The 22,339-nt window shown below is 43.5% G+C and overlaps 1 protein-coding gene across 9 annotated transcripts in view; it reads right to left on the bottom strand.

Annotated features, from left to right (window-relative positions):
- The window catches only part of LOC147114715 (SWI/SNF complex subunit SMARCC1-like), a 256,482-nt gene that overhangs the window by 143,834 nt on the left and 90,309 nt on the right, over nt 1-22,339 (bottom strand). For all 9 annotated transcript variants that reach the window (XR_015078977.1, XM_085992582.1, XM_085992581.1 and 6 more), the window contains 7 exons: nt 20,801-20,925; nt 18,265-18,389; nt 15,818-15,877; nt 11,237-11,274; nt 8,529-8,656; nt 4,208-4,279; nt 1,843-1,956 (listed from right to left, as the gene is read on the bottom strand). Coding sequence is in view for 8 of the 9 variants with exons in the window: in XM_085992582.1 (XP_085848708.1) it covers nt 1,843-1,956; nt 4,208-4,279; nt 8,529-8,656; nt 11,237-11,274; nt 15,818-15,877; nt 18,265-18,389; nt 20,801-20,925 (662 nt within the window). In the remaining variant the exon portion in view is untranslated. The remainder of the gene's footprint in view (nt 1-1,842; nt 1,957-4,207; nt 4,280-8,528; nt 8,657-11,236; nt 11,275-15,817; nt 15,878-18,264; nt 18,390-20,800; nt 20,926-22,339) is intronic.

The following is a 22,339-nucleotide window of genomic DNA, read 5'->3' as shown; positions in this document are numbered from 1 at the left end:
TCAGTACTGGGAGAGTGCAGTATTGTCACTGATGCCATCTTTCAGACAAGACTTTAAACAAAGGTCCCATCTGTCTTTTCGATGGACATACAAGATCCCATGGCACTACTCCAAGGAACAGGGAGTTCTCTCCATGTCCAGTTAACATTCATCGCTCAACCAACAGCGGCAAAACATGTAACTCCTTCGATTTTGGGGATTTTGCTGTGGTCAAATTGGCAAATATATTTTCCAACACAACAGCGACTACACTTAGAATTAATTAAATTGGTTATGAAGCATTTGAGGACCTCCAGATGGCATGAGAAGTGCAAAATAAAATTAAAATAAAACCTTTGGTAGCTTGACAAACCAGTCCCAATACTCTCTGCTGGAAACATACCTGAAGTACAAGCCAGGCCATTACACCGGGGTCACAGAATGCTTCATGTGGGAAATGGAAAATGAAGCACTGCAGTGGGGGGAGGGGGGGGGGGGTTCACCGTTGAGGTTGGGACTGAAGAATATTGTTGCAGCAGAGCAGAAGAAACTTCACTTCTATCCCTGACTGGCAGTGTCTGATGCTGGATACCCAAAATGCCAAGTGTTCCATGCTCTAGCACCAACATGCCTCAACCGGATGAGCTCAAAATTAACCAAAAAAGGTCCACGTTGTTCCTTGGTCTTCCAATTTTTGCTGCTCCTGTCCTCAGCTTATTAACTCTAGGAGCCCTCCAACACTTGAACCAAATGACCATTCTTCATCTGAGCCCAGACTGCAGCAGGCTGTTGGAACCTGATCCCCCTTCTCGCCCAATGTGCACTTGCTAGCTGGGAATATTGGATGACGAGGAGCAGGAACCCTGGGTGATTTTTATCCTTCCCTGGTAATTCCAGTACGCAACTTCTGCCCCAGGTGATGGCATGAATTCACACAAACCAAGCATCAAATTGGTGACTTCTGGTCCACACGGTTCAGTGCCACACCAAGCAGCACGACCATTCACTCAGTGTCAGGAAAAACAAGTTAATAATGCAACACAACACATATTTGACCTCCCGATGCAGGGAATGGTGGCAGCGCTACAATTGCTGCTCATCCCCCATTGCCGGTGGACATCTTCTTCAACCTCTGCAGTCCTTGTGCCAGATATTGCTCCCACAACAGTGTTAGGTAGGGAATCGCAGGATTTTGTACCAGCAACAGTGAAGCAACAACTACATGCACCTAATCGGGGTGGGGGGGCGCGAGCAGGAAACAGGAGAGGGGCAGAATGGTATAAACCCCTTTTCCTTCAACAAAGATTTGCCTACAGCTCCCCAGATCTCCCGCATACAACATGATTTATTCACCATGGAGTAACTACACACCCTATTTGCACACAGAGACCACCGCGTTTTTGTTGCTTTTCACTCATGTTCTACGGCATTGTGATTAGAATGAAGGGTGAACATAAAACATAGAACATACAGATCAGCCATGATTTAATTGAATGGCCTACTCCTGCTCCTAAATTCACCCTCTGCTGGTACAATGTAGATTGGATTGGTGCAGATGAAAAAGGGCCTTCTTTCTATTGTGGAATTAACATCCACTTGAACAAGTAGAGTCACTTTAATGATTCATCCAAAGGACAGTACCTTCTGGTAATAGATAATCTCTCAATATACTGCATGGGAGCATCAAATTTGGTGTGAAGCTTCAACCCATAATCTTAAAGCCAGCTGAGCCAAATAAACGCACAACTATTCAACATGGTCAGAGCCCCCTTCAGGCTGAGCAAGGGTAGTGCTCAAAGATAATGTAGACACCTTCAATTTTTCACACCTCTGCTCCCCCTCCACAAAATACGCCGCCCGTACCTCATTACTGCGCACACGTCGCCAGTTAAATTTCTACGGCAGGATGTGCTGGTTAGATATTCCTGAGGATTTAGCCGATAGGTGTCGATCATGAAGTTTCGATATGCCAAATATCTGTTGGTAAACACACCGGGAAAAAATTTATTGACTTTTTTGGAAGCAACGGGTCCTGTGAGATAGCAACAGAGAATCACACAAGGTTAAAACAAGGTACTCCAACTGGTTTCCAAACCAGATTATCGCACGTCCCACAATCAGAGGGGATGCTCAGCTGAACACAGCAGCCGTAAGCAGAGTCTGTTTAATGAATTACTGCCCCAGTCAGGAAAAAGCAAACACTGCCAGTCATACACTAGGTTTGCACTCATCCCCTAAGGGTATATAAATAAGTCCTTTGAATCAGAATTAGTTTACAACCTTTAAATTGGTTCTCTGGTGTCCTCAACTTACCAGTCATGAAATTTTACACATGGTTCACTGTAAGCATGGAGGCACTCACATTAAAAAGGATGGACAACCGTGATACTGTCAGCACCAGTTTACCAAGAAATTATGCAGTGATAACATGCAGTGGTAATCAATGGGATCCTGCCACAACCCACTCCCAGATACATTAGGTGACCCACACCAACTGTGAACAAGAGCGCATTTGGCTATTCTTCCCCTCGTCCGTCCGCCCGTCCACGCACACACAAGATTTTGCTATCTTCCCAAAAGTGTATCAGGAGTAAACAAAGTGACTGCAACAAGTTAATTATTTTCCTATTTATCTGTATCTGTAAGGAGCAGATACATTAAACAGTACAACAAATACTGAGCAACAATTAACCCATTTCCAATCCTTCATTTCTTTCCCAGCTTTCCTGACGAGCACACCCGTATTCTGTTCCTTTTTCATCAAACAAAATTTGGTTTTGATAAAATAGCCAATGTGATTCTTCCTCACCTCGGCAATGATGCTAGAAATGCTTTAGCCAGCACTGGGCAGAAGCGCATTTCAATTCAAAACAAATTTAAGACAGAACTCCGAGATAGTCAATTGTACAGCTGAAAATAAAATCATCTCGTGTAATTTGTTTCATTACATTATAAAACCCGCTTCAAGAAAAGAGTGGATGTTCCCTCGAAATACTTTACAACATAACTGGAGATTAACTGGAGTCCAAAGATGTGCAGGTTAGGTTGATTGGCTATGATAAAATTGACCCTTAGTGTTAGGGGGATTAAATACGTGGGGTTACGGGGATAGGGTGGGATATGTGTTGGTGTAGGGGTTACGGGGATCGGGTGGGATATGTGTCGGTGCAGGCTCGATGGGCCGAAATGGCCTCTATCTGCACTGTGAGGTTTCTGTGATTTCTGTGATTAAATGAGTTGCTTAGAAAAATAACAAATCCACATGATAACTCTACATATATATATGTATAAAAGACAAACCAACCTCCACACTGAAGGTTCCACTCAAAAAAAATTCATAACCCTTGCGCAAGATGAGGGTCAGATTGATACAGTCAGCATGACGAGCTTGGACTGAGGAGTAAGGAGGGAAAGTTGCTATTTAAACATCTCAGTGCTGGAGGAGCAGAGTGGATTGATGGGGATACATTGGTATGGTGCAGTTACTGGCATCACTGTCTTCGGCAAAATTGTTCCACTCAGAACAGTAACTGAAGGAGTGTACAAAACACCCAAATACACACACACGCACACAAACGACAGTGATGCCAGACCACCATTGCAGAGTCATAAGGCTTCAATTCCCATTTCTATCTCAACCATAGGGAGCCATTAAGCAGAATACAGGCAGCCCTTCGCTGGGGGCTGGGGTTGGAGACAAGGACACTGGCACAAGGCTGTTGCTGCATACCTCCAACAGCTAGTGAAGAACAGCACTGATGAAAGCCTGGAAGCAGGATTCCAGCCCCAGCTCACCTGCAAGAATGCAGCCCAGAGTATCTCCAAAAGAAGTTAAAGGGAATAAAAAAAAGACAGGTGCCTTTACAGAATGGCAACAGAGCCTCAAAAGCAAAAGCTCAAGACTACAATGAATCTGAATTCAAATAAATGGAAATGAAAAATAGCCATTCGACAAACTTGTATCATGTATCATTATTAACAAGGGTCACAACACAGGCTCATAGAACCCAGTGCCCAGCAATCAGCTTTATTCAAGGAGCACTGAATCCATTAGTTGCATGAAGCTTATGGCAGAGAATAATATGCTCCCTAGTTAACTGCAAGCTGACAAACCTTGAAATAAAAAGGCACTTCGAAAATGATTTTCAAACTAAAAATGACATTCATTTCTTAGAAAATGCTTTTCATGCTTATTTTTAAATACTTAGTTTATTAGGTTTATACTTACATTTCTGGGCTTTTGGACTTATTTTTCCCATTGAAGAATTCTGGCAAGGCACGACGTTCAATCTCATGGATACTACAAGACAGGGACATTCAATTAACTCAGTCCATTAAATAACACGTGTATTTCTACTCAAATTACAGAGACATGAAGAACTCCACTCTTCATCCCCACAATGGACACCATCAGACCCTCGAAAACAAGATGAAACACTGGCGAAAAGTTGTATTGTGCAGCTTCTCAAGTCTCTGAAGTTCTTTGGGAGAAAAACTGGAACAAATTGTTTGAAAACAGCCATAATTCACCCTTTCCATTTCAATCTTTTGACGATGCATTGAAAATGCATTTACAATCCTCCACAAGCCCCACACTCAACACTATCCTCCATCCCATCAAAACATACGAGTGAAGCTTTGGCATTGGCTTGCTGCCATCTTGTAACGTTAGGAAACTGAAATTCATTATCTGAGGAAGGGTGCTCTTGCCATGGAGGGAGTGCAGCTAAGATTCACCAAACTGATACCTGGGATGGCAGGAATGACGTATGAGGAGAGATTGGGTCGATTGGGCTTATACTCGCTGGAGTTTAGAAGAATGAAAGGGGATCCCATTGAAACTTATAAAATTCTAACAGGATTAGACAGACTAGATGCAGGAAGGATGTTCCCGATGGCAGGGGAGTCCAGAACCAGGGTCACAGTCTAAAGATAAGGGGTAAGCCATTTAGGAGAGAGATGGAGGAATTTCTTCACCCAGAGAGTGGTGAACCTGTGGAATTCTCTACCACACAAGGCAGTTGAGGCCAATTCATTAAATATATTCAAGAAGGAGTTAGATATATTTCTTAAGGCTAAAGGATCAAAGGATATGGGGAGAAGGCAGGGACAGGGTACGAAATTGGATGATCAGCCATGATCTCATTAAACGGCAGAGCGGGCTCGAGGGGCTGAATGGTCTACTTCTGCTCCTATCTTCCATGTTTCTATTAAACCCTGTGAGCCAGCGTACACCGCGTTTTAGCAGAGCTGCAGGTGTGTAACTCAAAACCTTCATCCCACACACAGTAAATCCCCACTCCCAGCCTGACTATGAAGGTGTGGGTCGAGGATAAGGGCAGTCAGGAAAAATGAGTGCTTAGCCCACGCACTGCCCAACAACCAGATTACAAGCTGCAATATGTGGGGAGTCAGCCTGGGGGGGGGGGGGGGGGGGGGGGGGGGAAAGAGAGAGAGAGAGGAGAGGGGGAAGCAGAGGAAACCATAATTGAAAGAAAAGCACTCACTGTGCAGAAGAGTGCAAAGAAAATGAGGGGCATGTAAAACATCACACAAGTGCACAAAAGGTTGGGGCAGGGGGCAAGGGAAACTGTTGGACCAGGATAGAAAGAAGCCTACCCTATATTCAAGGCCTGCTGTACCAGGCCCAAGTTTTGCTCGATACAGACACAGTGTCTAAATTGAGAACATTCCATTTGCCTGCAGTAACATTTGATGATCAAAACAAAAAATGCAATGTCTCTCAAATTAACACTTAGTAAATTGCCCAAGAAACTGCATCTCAAATAAACCCAACACTTTTATATAAAAAAAAAAAAAAAAAAAATCCAATTATCAAGAATTGCAGTTGATATTCTGGGGTTTCTCTCAGATCAGTAATATCATTGCGTGTCAATGATGTCATTCAAGCAAAGTGGCTGGAGGACACGGTGAGTCTGACAACATAAGGGACCTGCACACTTAATGACAATCACTGAAGCTTGCAGATAACCTATTCTTGTATACATAGGTGGAGCATTCGAGTTTGGTTTAATCTCATGATTGAAGTTTATTTTATTTTTACTTAGTTTATAGATTTGTACTGCAGTTAGAAATAATGTAATGATTTAAGTTGTTAATTCCAAGGTTGCTTTAGGGTTTCATGTATCAACGCACTTAACCGACTGTGCTGTTTAGCTTCTGTTAAGGTGCAGGACGTGTGATATTTGTCTGTTGACTTCTTTTTGTCCCCACACGTGAAACGAAATAGCCAAGACAGACTTGAGATAGGAAGTGCGACAATAGGCCAGAATGGTAAACAAGTCGGCATCTAGTGTTTTGTAGAAACTCTCATTTCTGGGGTTCTTGCTCACAACAACTGTCATGCCATAATGCATCAGGACGGACAGAGTGCGTGGCTATAGACCTATAATGACCTTGAGCTTTCTTTAACAATTTATCGAGTCGGGATCGACAGGATCAACGAAGGTTACGCCTTTACCCAGAGGAACACGGAGTAATATTGTTTATTTCCTCTGTATGTCTTCTGCTTAAGACATTGTGTGTGTCAAAGACTTGGCCAAACACAATAAAAGGATTATATTGCAAACATTTTTGGTTTGTCAGATTCAAATTGTCTTGCACTAGGTCAAGAACCATAGCTACGCAACACACTCCAACTCCTCCCAACCTGGGCAAATGAGTGTGCCCTGAGGGATGCTATTTCACCTCACTCGCATTGCCAGACTCAGTAACTCCTCCCAACCAACAGTCTCAAGTTAACAACCGTCTGAGGATATTAATTCGGCTCCCTCAGGTAGTCAGGCTCGGGGATGCTGCACTTAACTTTCAGCCCAGACTGGCGGCAGCATTGAAAGGAGAGTGAGGCTGTGCTATGGCCTCCCAAAGAGCCCACAAGCACCAGAGGAGGCCTTTCTTGGTGCCTTCAGAGACAGCAGCAACATAAACAACCATCTCCAGCTACTGCAGTTGCAGTTTGGCTGAGTGTACAACCGAAGTGTTTTCCATTTGCTGAACTGCACAAACCTTCTCCAGACACAAGGGACAATCCAGTAGCCACAATTAGAAATCACAATTTACTATAATATAAATGCACATCACCAGCAGCCAAAACAAATACAGAACTGCTAATTTAAAATAGTTCTGTAATATCAGCAAGACAAATCCAGCCAGCACCATGTTACGATCTCCAGTGACATTAATCCAGCTCCCTTACATTCTCACGCTCAGCATTGCCTCCCACCCAGAGCCCTGTGTTGCTGACTCTAGGCACTTAACATTTATAAAACATTGTCCACAGCAAACAACATCAGCCGCAGCTAATACAAATTTGCCGATTTCCTTTTTCCTGCAGTAGCCGAAATACACATTTTAAAAAATTTGTCTTCAGAGCACTCAATAAAAGAGCCACCTCTGGTTCTGCCAAATGCCTGGTGGAGAATGGCAGCAGTGGAAGAGTCAACAGGGGAAATCAGCACTGGGATGCTGGGATCATACCATTCTGCTAAAAGCAGCATTGAAATATAATGGCGCACAACATCGCCATTGATGTTACTCCAGCTCCCTCACAGAGTCAGGGTTTGTAACTGCTCCCAAACAGCACCATGTTTAAACCACATTTTATTACTGATCACGTCTTGTAGGGGTTACAGTTTGTGTTCCTGTATTTTAAAATATTAAAATTCTAGAACAGAGGCTACTTTTAATTTCCTCTGTCTTCCCTCACCTCAGTCTCTGCATGTCACTCTTTTCCCCCTGAAGCAACATAACTTGCTCTGATGCCTCTGGAAATATTACTGAGCTTTACACACATGGGGAGAGGGATTTCCTGCTGTAAAGGAATGCTTCTGACATCACAACAGTGCAGGAAGGCCACAGGAACCAACTGCAGCCAAGCACGTCACAGCTGAGAACACGGGAGCTCCAATGGATTGTCCCACCTACCCACAACAAACCAACCTTCATTGCAGAGTTGGTAAAGGCTGCACGTGACTGAGTAGAAGGTCCAGGGTTTGATCCCCTGTCTGTGCTGAGTTATTTAATCTCAAACAAGTTAACAGTTGGGCTTCACAACTGGTCTCTGCGCCCTTGGGCTAGGGAGGATCCCACTTCTGAACGCTATCCGGATAGCAAACTAGATGGAGAGAGAGACAAGTCAGTGCATCACCTACCAAAGCTCAATCTATGCTCACACATGAAAAATAACCATTTAGTCAAGAGGACCCCTGAAACCACACCACAGAATCCAGCCTTCTGGGGGGAATGTGGGGTAAAAGATTGAAGAAAACGAACAGGATGAACACACCTCACTTCACCGACACAAGTTCTCAAAGCTGAGCACAGACTGAGGAAGGAGGAACCAAGTAGGTATCTAAAACATCCTCACAGGGTGTTGTACAGAATACTTGCGCGCACAATAGGACCAGGTCAGAGTCAGTACTGACATATGCTGAGGAACAAGTCACGTTATTGGGTTTCTTTTTTGGGGGAGGGAGGAGAGATTTGCACAAGAAAGGATAGCGAAAGGGGAAAAATGCATTCATTCTGACCTATTGTAGTCAAACCACGCTGAGTAGCTGGGGATGATAATGTGATGGGTCTGTTCGGTGACGTTGTCCTCCGCTTGGTCCACAGGACGCACATGATCGCCTTTAGCATTGGCACTGTCCTCTTCCTCCTAGTGAATAATTCACAAATCACTTTGCTCTCAGTTCAAACACCTTAAATCAGTGACATACATTTTGTGCACTGCAGGATAACAGTTGATGTACAGGTTGAGTGTCCAAAATCCGGAGTTCCGGAATCCGGACTGATTGGTGGCAGGGTCGGCCGGAATCTGTAAAATCTTCCGGAATCCGGACACCCTGTCAAGCCGTTTCCGGCAGGCTGCGGCCAGGGCACCACGCCGCCCTGGTGGCCTAGTGTGGGCCATCAGATACTCTGCAGAACTTGCAGCGTCCCTCCCCTTTAACAGAAAGGATGGGGCGGAGAAACGAGTCAGTCAGCGCTACGCAGAGCGGCCCAGGCATTTCCGGACTCGGAACGTGTTTCTGATGTCCGAAGTCCAGAAGCGCCAGAGCCCAGGTTGCGATATTTCCGGACTTCGGACATCAGAAACACGTTCTGAAGTCCAGAAAACCACAAAAACCGGCTCGGCCTCAGTCCCGAGGTTGCCGGATTCAGGACGCTCAACCTGTATTACTATTGAAAACACTTCAGACTGGCAGAACAGAACAGGCAATCAAGAGGTTTGAAGCAACCAAACTGACAGCTTAAAATTGATTCAGATTTCTATTAAACACTGCACAGGAACATCTAATGCTTACTTAGAAAATAATTACAATTCAGACATTGACTTACTTTGCATCAGGAAGTTACAGAATACTAAAAAGATTTTTGGAAGAGTGAGCTACTTCAATTAGCTGTGGCATTGCAGAGCTTGGTATGGACATATGTCTGTATTTCCACATCTCGACCAAGCCACTGGAGGTGGGGAGCTAAAGTCAAGGACTTTCCCCACAGGCAGGAAATAAAGAAAAAGGGTCACCCCAAAAGACTGCTCTCAAACTCCTGGCAGGGAGATCAAAAGCAGCACTTTGAGAGCCAGCAGCTCATTACTTGTTTGCCTTCTCAGCTGGGGAAAACACAATAGAGACGGCAGGGGACAGTGTACGGCCAACTCTTACTGGGAGTGCAAGCTGACCAAGTTTGAGATGACATCCTATTTTAGCTTAAAGTAATTGTATCCGTTCACAATTAATGCAATTTGACAAAAAGGAAGCAAACAGACCTGTAAACAAGTTAGTTCAATGCCTTGAGTACCACACCGATAAGCCTACAGGGATCAGCCTTTTTTTAAAAAAAAGACTAGCTACTTGTTAAAATTACCTTCCAGTTTCAGAACTGCCTAAATATTAGCTGTAAATCGAACATATATTGAAACAGATCCATTGACAGCACTCTCACCTCTGGGTCAGAAGGCTGCCGGTTCAAGTCCCACTGCCAGACCCAAGAACAACTAGGGAGAAACTTGCAGCTGTCACATTTCGGAAGAGGTTCTATCAAGTGGATATTGAAGATCCCATAGCACTGTTTAAAGAGTAGGGAGTTCTCTTGACTTTCTGCCCAACATTCCTCCCTCAACCAACATCACCAAAAACTGATGAATTGCATATTTGCCTCAAGGCTGTTTGTGGGTTAGGAAATTCTGTTTTGAGCACAAGCACTATGTAAAAGGCACCTGTTGATTTCTCTCAATTTTCTCTGCCCATGTTTCTTCTGGTTTTTCCTCATTTTATTGCTTTTTTCTAGGTCTGGGGTTGCAGGAGGAAAAAAAGCAAAGTGAGTAAGCAAGCGCTGGGCAACCAAAGTTGTGTGTGAGCAGGCAGCAGCCAAAGCCAGGAAGGAAGTTAGTTATCAGCATGTGCACACTTTTAGTCTGCTGTATATTCTTCAGATCAGTCCTGAATGGAGCAGGTCCCTGAAGTGTCTCGGTCTGGCTGGCTAGGGATGAGACAACGGTGATCCAGGGTCAAGGCTGCTCATTTTGCTTTTGGGGGGGGGGGGGGGGGGGGGGGCGGGGGGGGGAGAAAGAGAGAGAAGGGGGGGGGGGGAGAGAAAGCAGTCATGGACAGTGGGATGAATTTTACATGAGTTGATGATACAAATTTACTTTTAGGGTACAGTGGTATGGGTGATGGCTTGTCAAGGCAGCTAAAAACTAGTCAACTGATCAGGCAAAATGTCAACCTGGATTTCATCACTCCAAGGAGAAATAATACCAAACATAGGTGGTTGGGGGGGGGGGGGGGGGGGAACGTCACAAGGTGCCATCATTACCAGGCTACAAGAAAACAGCCATCAACATTGTGCATTTCCCAAAATGTTCCAGTGACAAATGTGAACACCATGCTCTGCTTTTGCAGCCTGTAGAGCAAAGGACTCGTGCAACAAATTCCGACCTACATTTGCGCACACAGCACGTGATGTGATTTGCTGCCCTGGAGGCAGAGAAGGAGGTGACCATCTCCGAATATATCTGAACAATTGGCTTTCCCTCACCATCCATAAATTGATAAGCAAGAGTAAACTACCTCCCACCAACAGCATGCAACATCAACACCACAGACACACAAACATTGCCAATACAAGAAGATACAGAAAAACAGCTCTGGAGCCCGAACAATAGATTGGTTGCCATAGTTATCATTTCCATACATCTACTGGGTAAGCAAAACCAGCTTTTCATGTTAATTACCTTCCCTCCTGCAGACGATGGCTCATCCTCTTGCTCATCTGCAACAAGATTAATTCAGATGTAATGTATTAGCTTGCACAGGCGAGATCGAGCTGTCACAAAGGTGAGACAGACATCAGCAGCCACACTGTAATCATCTGCTTTGTCGTGGAGGCACTAATTCAATTCAATCAATCAATACTGAGCTACAACTGAATTACCGCACCAATAGGTTTCATTATCATTTGCGAGAGGAGGCCATAAAATAACTAGTCTTTCTGTCCATCTTATTTCATCAAATCACTGTCTGCACTGTAATTAACAGTGGCAAACAAACTACACTGCCATCACCAGGATGACAGTGAAGTAAACCTTAGATAAATGGTCACTTTTTATAGCCTTTGAATCTGTAGAGAGCATGGCCCTGGCCTTTCAGAGCTTGCACTGCATCCACAGGGGGTCACGGTCCAGTGCTTGGTGTGCAGTGCAGGTGACTGCGTCCCTGACCATCTTCACCAGGAAAACTTACAGCACCCCAAGGGTCACCTCTCAGCGGGCTATTTCCATAACGTCAGCACAAACACATTGCAATAGTATTTTGCTCCACCTTTGGCTCCCTCATCTCTGCCAGACAAAATTATTTTTCACATCACCAAAAATAGTGGCCTGCCAAAGATTCGTTATGGTCCACTACAACTGTCACGAGACTGGATACCAATACACTACAAGAGAAATAAAATGTAAGCCAGCATATTTCAACACTGTGCGATGCTTTCAATTCATGCTCTCCCAATTGTTCCTGACACTAGTACTTCATGCTAGAGTAAACTGCAATTTTCAACACAGGAATAGATTTGTGTTAGGTTTAGGCCATCAAACGATATGGAAACAAGGTGGGTAAATGGAGTTGATGTACGCCAGACATGATATAACTAAATGGTGGAACAGGCTCAAAAGGCTTAATGACCTACACTCCTCATCCTACTGGCGTTCAAATGCTCCCTCCAGTCACAACACATGTTTCAAAGAGCAGAAAATGTGATTTCATCCACAATTCAACTGGACATAGCACAATTTTTATTAAAAAAAGACAGCCCCAATTATGCTTTACTGAAATCCAAATGGCAACATAGACTCTCCCTCCCTCTTGCTGCATTTGTAATAAGGTGGATGAATTAGCTGTGCAAATAGATGTAAACAGATAGGATATCATTGGGATTACGGAGACATGGCTCCAGGGTGACCAAGACTGGGAATTCAACATCCAGGGGTATTCAATATTCAGGAAAGACAGGTTAAAAGGAAAAGGAGGTGGGGTAGCATTGCTGGTTAAAGAGGAGATTAACAATAGTAAGGAAGGATATTAGCTCTGATGATGTGGAATCTGTATGGGCAGGGCGGAGAAATACCATGGGGCATAAAACGTTAGTGGGAGTTGTATACAGACCCCCAAACAGTAATGCTGAGGTTGGGGATGGCATTAAATGGGAAATTAGAGACACGTGCAATAAGGACACAGCAGTTATCATGGGTGACTTTAATCTACATATGGAATGGGCTAACCAAATTAGTAACAATACTGCGGAGGAGGAATTCCTAGAGTATATACAGGATGGTTTCCTGGACCAATATGTCAAGGAACCAACTAGTGATCAGGCCATCTTAGACTGGGTATTATGTAATGAGAAAGGATTAATTAGCAATCTTGTTGTGCGAGGACCCTTGGGGAGGAGCGATCATAATATGATCGAATTCATTAAAATGGAGTGAAGTAGTTGAATCAGAGACTAGGGTCCTGAATTTAAATAAAAGAAACTACGATGTCATGAATGGTATTAGTTGGCTAGGATGGATTGGGGAACGTTACTTAAAGGGTTGACGGTGGATAGGCAATGGCAAACATTTAAAGATCGCATGGATGAACTACAGAATTTGTACATCCCTGTTTGGCATAAAAATAAAAAAAGGTGACTCAACCATGGCTAACAAGGGAAATTAGGGATAGCATAAGATGCAAGGAGAGAACAGATAATTTGGCCAGAAAAAGCAGCAAACCTGAGGATGGGGAGCAATTTAGGATTCAGCAAAGGAAGACACAGAATTAATTCAGAGGGGGAAAATAGATTATGAGAGCAAGCTTGCAGGGAACATAAAAACTGACTGTAAAAGCTTCTATTAGATATGTGAAGAGAAAAAGATTGGTGAAGTCAAACGTAGGTCCCTTGCAGTCAGAATCAGGGGAATTTATAATGGGGAACAAAGAAATGGCTGACCAATTAAATACATACTTCGGCTCCGTCTTCACAAAGGAGGACACAAATAACCTCCCAGAGGTGTCGAGGAACATAGGGTCTAATGAGAGGGAGGAACTGAAAGAAATCAGTATTTGTAGGGAAATGGACGGGATTGAAGGCCGATAAATCCCCAGGGCCTGATAATCTACATCCTAGGGTACTTAAGGAAGTGGCCCTAGAAATAGTAGATGCATTGCTGATCATCTTCCAAAATTCTATAGACTCTGGAACAGTTCCCATGGATTGGAGGATAGCTAATGTAACCCCACTATTTAAAAAGGGTGGTAGAGAGAAAACGGGGAGTTATAGACCGGTAAGCCTGACATCGGTAGTGGGGAAAATGCTCGAGTCCATTATAAAAGATGTAATAGCAGAGCACTTGGCAACCACTGACAGGATCGGACAAAGTCAACATGGATTTACAAAAGGTAAATCGTGCTTGACTAATCTACTGGAATTTTTTGAGGATGTAACTGGTAATACAGATAAGGGAGAACCAGTGGATGTGGTGTATTTGGACTTTCAAAAGGCTTTTGATAAGGTCCCGCATAAGAGATTAGCGTGTAAAGTTAAGGCACGTGGGATTGGGGGCGAGGTACTGTCTTGGATAGGGGACTGGTTGGCAGACAGGAAGCAAAGAGTTGGAAAAAATGGGTCTTCTTCCGAGTGGCAGGCAGTGACTAGTGGGGTACCGCAGGGATCGGTCCTTGGACCCCAGCTATTCACAATATATATTAATGATCTGGACGAGGGAACTAGACGTAATATCTCCACGTTTGCAGACGACACAAAGCGGAGTGGGCGTGTGCGCTGTGAGGAGGATGCCGAGAAATTCCAGTATGATTTGGACAGGTTGGGTGATTGGGCAGAAGCATGGCAGATGCAATATAACGTGGATAAATGCGAGGTTATCCACTCTGGTGTCAAAAACAGGAAGGCAGATTATCTGAATGGCAATACATTGGGAAAAGGGGAAGTGCAAAGAGACCTGGGTGTCCTTGTGCACCAGTCGCTGAAGGTAAGCATGCAGGTGCAGCAGGCGGTTAAGAAGGCAAATGGTATGTTGGCCTTCGTAGCGAGAGGGTTTGAGTACAGGAACAAGGATGTCTTGCTGCAGTTGTACAGGGCCTTGGTGAGACCACACCTTGAGTATTGTGTGCAGTTTTGGTCGCCTTATCTGAGGAAGGATGTTCTTGCCATGGAAGGAGTGCAGCAAAGATTCACCAGGCTGATACCTGGGATGGCAGGAATGACGTATGAGGAGAGATTGTGTCGATTGGGCTTGTACTCGCTGGAGTTAAGAAGAATGAGAGGGGACCTCATTGAAACTTATAAAATTCTAACAGGACTAGACACAGGAAGGATGTTCCCGATGGCGGGGGAGTCCAGAACCAGGGGTCACAGTCAAAGGATAAGGGGTGAGCCATTTAGGACTGAGATGAGGAGGAATTTCTTCACCCAGAGTGCTGAACCTGTGGAATTCTTCACCAAAGAAGGCAGTAGAGGCCAATTCATTAAATATATTCAAGAAGGAGTTGGATATATTTCTTAAGGCTAAAGGGATCAAGGGATATGGAGAGAAGGCAGGAACAGGGTACTGAATTTGGATGATCAGCCATGATCTCATTGAATGGCCTGCTCCTGCTCCAATCTACTATGTTTCTATAATGGTGAGATTCTTACTAAGAGAGAGGGGGAGGGAGAGAGAGAGAGAATATGCAAGTGCAAGTAGAAAATGCCATAAATAAGCACATTAATTTCCCCAAATGTAAAGTTCATGTAAAAGGAAGTGATGCCGACTGAGTTTGGCTAGATCAGTTGGGAATATTACATGCACCTCTGGGTGCAATAGAGCCATCGGATGGATGAAGCGAAATTCATACCACCAGGAATCAAAGACGATTTATCAAGAAGCATTGCAAACTTCGCTCTCCCCCCCACACTGGAACAGAGACTGTTAATTGGTAAATCTGATACAAGTTATCGAAAGTAATAAAGGATTGTTTCCACTGGTAATGCTTCCAAGTGGCTATTAATGCAGAGACTGTAACAATTTAAAAGTGAACTCGATAGGCATGTGAAAAGGATGAATATAAGTACAAGGGAGGGGAAGAGCAGGGTAATGGGATTAGAGGAAATAGCTCCAGCACAAGGGTCCGAGTGGCCTCCTTGGCTGTAATTTCAATAATTCCATGCCAGCATTTAAAGGGAAATAGTTGGCACATTCATGTGTGGACCACTTCTCGGGCCAACTGAAAAAGCAAGGTTCATGCAGCAAAAGATGTGTACAAGTTAAAAATGTAATTACCTAGATCTGCAATTGTGCCTCCCTTTACAGGGGTGTGCTCACTGTCCTTCTTGGGGTTCACTAGCAAAGAAAGGAGTTATAAACAGGCCATTAAAAACATTGAAACTGAACAGATTTGAAACCCGAGGTTCTGAGTTATAAGTAGTTGTCAGATAAATCCATAAATGGTACAAATTCACTCAAAACCAAGTCCTCCACTTAGTTCTACTCCAAAACAACTTGACCGAGTTCATCAAGCAGAATTTTAGAATATTACAGCAGATAATTTGGCCCACTGCGCCTGTACGGATTTTTTCTACAACAATCCAGATTTAAACCCACGACCCTGTTCTCTCCTCGTAGCTCTGTACCTTTAAACATTGATTTTCCTTCCAAAAATACAATGGACTGTGCCTCAACAACCCTGCAGCACAGCATTATCTGTGCCAATAACCTTCTGTGGAAGGAAATTTCTAAGAAACCTTTTTCCTCCATTGCAGTCGCAATTTTAAATGCACAACCCTCATCACTGATTCCCCCAAAAAAGGCAAGAGCCTTATCCTCTTCACTCCATCAAGCCCATCATAATTTTAAATACCTCTTGAATCCCTCTTAGCCTTCTCAGAGCAGAATGATTGATGGGATGGAGGGACTGGATTCTGAGGAGTGATTATGTAAATTGGGCCTGTTCTCACCCGATAATTGGCAACTGTGCCTTTAGCCACCTCTACCCACCATGGAATTCCTTCCACCACCCTCCCCTCCTTTAAGGCCCCCCTTCGAACGGTCTCTGCAACGTCTTTGGACATTTTTCTAGGTTAAAGGTGCAATATTAATCCAAGCTGTTGTTGTTGCCCTGGTATAATTAAGTCTGGTATTGGATTGACTTGCTCTTTCCTGTTGAGTATCTCCTATACTCCATAAGGACCCCTCAGATAACACTTTCTTCAGTTGTATAGCTCTTGCTTGAGAGACTGGATTCAGTCTTGTAGCTCTGCTCAGTAATATAAGGGAGGGAAATGGTGCAGTGACCAGGACACTACTGTATGCAGTATTGAAGACACAACCCGACCAGGATACTGTCTCTGTAGTTTAAACTTTTATTGTTGACTCACGCTGATCCTAAAAAACAAGCTTTAATCTCAGCTTTCCCACTCTTCCTCACAAAGTACTTGGAAAAATTCCAGGCACACAACCGATAATATTGCTCCATTTACATCTCCCACATACCATGACGACTGAAGCTAGAACTGGGTGGTTCAGTGGGTTTGACTACGGCACCTCCGACCGCTTAATGTGGACAGTTTCGACAGTGTGTTGTTTGGTATCGGTCTGTACTATACTTGTTCTGGGATTGCTTGATGCAAACTCTGGATGGCAATTACCCCAACACTAATGTCACTCATCTTGCATGTTAACAGCTTCAATTAAGACGACCTTCAGTCCATCTAGCTCACCGATCCACAGTAGTCCCTTGATGCATTTTAATGACACTGAATCTCAGTTATTAAAATCTGACGAGTTCCTAACCTTCGTGAGCAGAAAATAACTACACAGCATTATACTGTTTAAGTACCAGCAATGAATGCACAATAAGGCCCCCCATGACGACCTGCACGGGCTTGGATTTTACCCTTACATCGCAATTCATTTTTCTCTTTCTGTAGTTGCAGGGAAGCAGCCAAACTGCAATTATCAATACACAATCAGAGCAAACACTGCAGCATCACCTCAATTATAAGTGCACACTACTGAATGCACACCTCATTAAAAGGTGAGAAACATAATATTTTTATATAATTTTAGAAGATATAAAGTCAAAATAAATTTGAAAATAAAGCGCTTTTTTTTTTGCACGTTAGGCTGCAAAGGAATGATCGACTGTGCTAAGTGTAATTTTCATAAAGTTAACTGCATCTTTCAAGGAAACCAATTTCTCAAGCTTGTATTTTGCTTCCTTTGCAGCAGATCAGTTGCAGAGAAATAAGTGGGACTGATCCAGAATTCTTACAAACTTTCTGCATGATATCCATTTCCGTGGGATTTGGATTTTAAAAGTGCTGGCGAATTCACGGGAACAAACATAAAATTGGCTTTATTTTCCCATAAGCTTCAACCTAGCTTACTACAGGCTTGGAAGGGCGAGGGTTGGGAATTTCAGCCTGAGATCTGTCCCTCCAACCAACATTGGCTTCCAACCCCCACCCCACAGAGGTGGAAGGAATGGAAGCCAATGATAAATGAGTGTTCTAAGGCAGTATGGCAGAAGGTAGCCCAAGAGTCAACAGTAGGTAATTAGAGAATGAAAAGCAGCCCCACGTGTGTAGTTGTTGGGATCAACACCATTAAAAACCTGTCAACATGTTAAACAGTGCTGTAATACTACAACTCTAAGTGCCAAGAGCCATTAAAAACAGAGCTGGGGTTGGGGGGGGGGGGGGGGGGGTGGTTAGACACCAGTTCCGTACCATTTTTAGGTAAAATAACTTCCTCCACATTGGGTACAGGAGTGGGATCCTCCATGTCTTTGGTCAGGTCCTCCTGCTCCTCTTCATCTCTCTGCCCTCGCCTCTTCAGGTATGGTGTGGGTTGCCTGCAGGCAACAGAAACTTATGGGAGCCAGAGTTCACAACAACATAGCTCTCCATTTGTATATGTGACAGCAACACATTGAGCATGTTTGTCCAGATGGGAGGTACCTAGGATCTTTACTTTCTCACTCCGCATAGTAATTTATACATTCCACTGAAAACTACTAAGGCATTAAATTTGCTCCATCTGGACTCAACACTGTTCCATGGATTAAGAATCAAAACAAACACAGAACTCCCCCACTGTCACTCAATAAAAAATGGTAAATGACCGAAAATAATGGCTACATTATTGCAACCTCAGAGATTCAAAAGTATCAGACACCAAGACAGAAATTCAGGGCAAAAAAAAATCACCTCCCTGGATTAAATTAGAGGGTTCAATACAACAATTTGCATTTATATAGCACCGTTAACACAGTAAAACATTCCATGTTGCAATTTGTATGTCAGTTGTCACCGTTAACGTGGCTAGTCACTGCCAGTCTGCTATAAAACCTCAGTACGCAAAAAATAGTTGCACAAACCATAGAGGTTTACAGCAGAGAAGGCAGTCATTCGGTCCAGTGTCTCTCTACCAGCTCTGCGCAATAGTAATCCAAAACTAACGCCATTGCTCTGCACCCTCCTCATAGCTGTCAATTTTCTTCTGCTTCAAATATTCATCCAAATTTTCCCTTAAGGACGCGACTGCTGCCAACGAACCGGAAGTGGATTGTACATGAGTGTTGCCGGTTCGTCATGGGAGGCAGTTTGTTAAAACATTATTATTATTTTTTTTTTTATATAAAAGGCCCGGAGAGAGCGGGTTGAGAAAAAATGCCAGGAGAGAGCAGGCTGTGAGGAAAAATGCTGGGAGAGCGCGGGCTGTCTGGTCGTTGGCAGGAGTCACTACTTCAAATCACTCCCTGTGGCAAAGCACTCCATGCTCCAACAAGCCATATAAAGCAATTTCTCTTCACTTCACTCTTCAGTTTCGTTAATTTTGAATTGATGAAGGCACTATATAAATGCATGTTGTTGTTAACTTGCCACCCAGAGGAATAGTCTTTCCCTATTCACATAATGAAAAGCTATTGATAATTTTTGTAAACCTCTATTGAAACTTCTCTTAGCCTGCTCTGATCCAGTGGAACTGGTCCTCGTATCTTAAGTTGCTCCTCAACTATAGCTTCCCATCCCTGGCATCATCCTGGTGAATCCACGTCACAGCCTTACCATCCTTTCTATCATTGGATGCACAAAACGGAAGTACTCCAACTACAGCCTAACCAATGCTTTGCATCATTACCACTTCATTCCTGTAATTCTACTGGTCTTTTTATGGCTTTACCTACCTGCACTTTCAAATGTACTATGTATCAAACTCGTAAGGGTCTCTCTTCATCCACACTCTTTAGTGTCTTGCCATTAAGTCTAGCTGCCATTCCATGTTTTTTTCTGCCAAAATGTATTTCCTCATACTTAACATTAAATTACATCTGCCACCCGTCAACCCATTTTACCAAGTTGTCTTAAGTCTTTTACAGTACTACTCACTGTTTGCCAAACCTCCTGCTTTTGCATCATCTCTGGATTAATAATTGTCAAGTCAATACTGCCAGTTAAAAAAGAGAAACAGCAGCTCACTGCTAGGAAATTCTTCATAGGTATTCATGCAATACAAAACTGTCCACAGGAATGTGTGTGAAGGCAAGTATTAAGCACCAACTTCAGTCTAAACAGAAATTGCTGCCTCAGGGCAACCATATTATAAAGGGGGCTCAAATTCTTTCACCACTCCCATTTACAGGGCATCCATCAATTCCCACCCAAGCTCCTATGTGCAATTTGAGCTCTTGCACAAGTTTTTACACCATTCAAATTTATACACCATTGCGAGTTACAAAAAGGAGACTTTAAAGTAAAGATTCAATTTAACCAATGTTGGAACCACTGCACCACCTTCCTCAGGAATTTAATCCATCTTCTTGATTTAATGCTACTATAGATATTTGGGATAATTCCACAACCCCAAATGGGAAAGACAAGCTCCAAGGGAGTGCAGGTCAGAGGCATGCTTCCAATGCTCTGACCTGTGCTCCAAGACAGCAACCACCTCTACTATTTATTCCAAAAGCAAGGGCAATTAGGAATAAAAAACATTTTCAAAATTTAAAAAAATTAGTATCAAGTACCCGTGCAGAAAATTAGCACACCTTCTCAACACATCTACAGCATTCCTACTTCCCACACTACTTTAAAAAAACGGACTTTTTTTCTACAGCATGTAATGTAGCAGGAAAGCAACGCCAATCAGAACAACCCAACGACCACCGAGCATAGAAAAACATGCCCAACTTCCACTGCCTCTAAATATCCAACACTACCAGCTAGAACCGGTGATCAAATGGTGTACAAGAGCTTGGTTTACCCTTTCTTCCCGCTCTTCTTCCTGGACTCGGCTGGTGTGGGTATTGGTGAAGGGGAACGGGAACGTTTCCTTTTCTTGGCCCCAGCTGTTGACTTTCTGTCCTTCCTATCTGGTGTACGGGAAGCCTGGTTGAAAGAGTTAAATATGCAACTTGTGAGAAGTGTTCAACATACTGACCATACACAGCAATACAAAAAGAAAGTCAGAAATATACGGTCAGTGAGTATCAACCAGGTGAGAAGAATGGTTAAGTTTCAAATGTCACAATGCTGCCTTTCTCCCCAAAACCTGTACCCTGTTCTCGTCTAACGCAGCCTCAAGAAAAATAAAGTGCAATCTCAGAGCAGGCAGGGTGGTGGAAAACAAACAGAAAATGCTTGAACTACATTAAGTCAGTCAGCAGCAAAGAGAACAAAATAAGACTGGTTAACATTTCAGGCTAGACCCTTCTGTCTCCTCTAGGGACCGGCAGCCCTGCACTTCATTTTTGCTTAGAATTTGTTGTTCTGGTACAGTAGTGTAGTGGTTATGTTACTTGGACTAGGAATCCAGAGGCATTCACCAATAAAACCCAGAGAACACAACTTCAAAATCATAGCTGTGAGAATTTTTTTATTTTTATAAACTGGAAATAAAAACCTGGTCCAAGTGAAAGTGATCATGAATTGTGACTATGTTGTGTTGTAAAAACCTAACCTGTTCACTAACATCCTTTCTTGAAGGAAATCTTCCATATCCATGCAGCTGATGGATGACTCCAGTTCCATATCAATGTGGCTGAATTACAACTTCCCTTTGAAGCAGCCAAGCAAACCACTCCAAGTCATTCAAGAAAGTGGCCCACCACCACTCGAGATAGATGATAGCAACGCCCACATCCAGAGAATGAATTAAAACAAAATTGTACTCAAGCTGCAGCAACCTCCACCCCACAGTTAGACATTAAGGCCCTGATATTAATCTGAAGGTGGTGGGGGGGCGGGGGGGGGGGGGGGGTGGTGGAATTGCGTGGGGGAAATCTGGATGTCAACTGAGCAAGTCGGAATCTGTGTTCTCAACTCAATTGGACCAATTCATTTTGACTTCCGGGTTTTACGTCTCCAAGCTGCACAGGAGGAGTGATGTGCACCCGCATAACGCAATCTGAGCTGTATTTAAAAGGGACAATTCACAAATGGACATTGGGGGTGTTTGGATGAATGGTGGACATAGAGCAAGGACAGCACCCAGGTTTAACGACATCGCACTGTGATTGCTGCTGGGTGCAGTCAGAAGGAGGAGGGACATACTTTTCACCAGCCTCTCTCGGGGATAAAATTCCCCCCACTTGTCTCAATGTTCCACTTCTTGTCAGCTTGGGACTGATGACACCAGAAATGGTTCAGAACATTTGTATATTCCATTACTTCAACTTCACGTTTTAGAATTCTTCAGAACTCACCTTTACATGACTACATCCTCTGAAAATAAAATTAAGAGTCAATAATTTGCCATCAAATAAAGGCTTTTTTTTTTATATAAAGTGTTTTGCTGCATTAA

This window comes from Somniosus microcephalus, chromosome 7 (genome assembly GCF_052327205.1).
Source record: "Somniosus microcephalus isolate GS21.2 chromosome 7, FLI_Smic_1.0, whole genome shotgun sequence".
In the NCBI taxonomy this organism is placed as follows: domain Eukaryota; kingdom Metazoa; phylum Chordata; class Chondrichthyes; order Squaliformes; family Somniosidae; genus Somniosus; species Somniosus microcephalus.
This window is presented reverse-complemented; position numbering and strand designations above follow the sequence as displayed.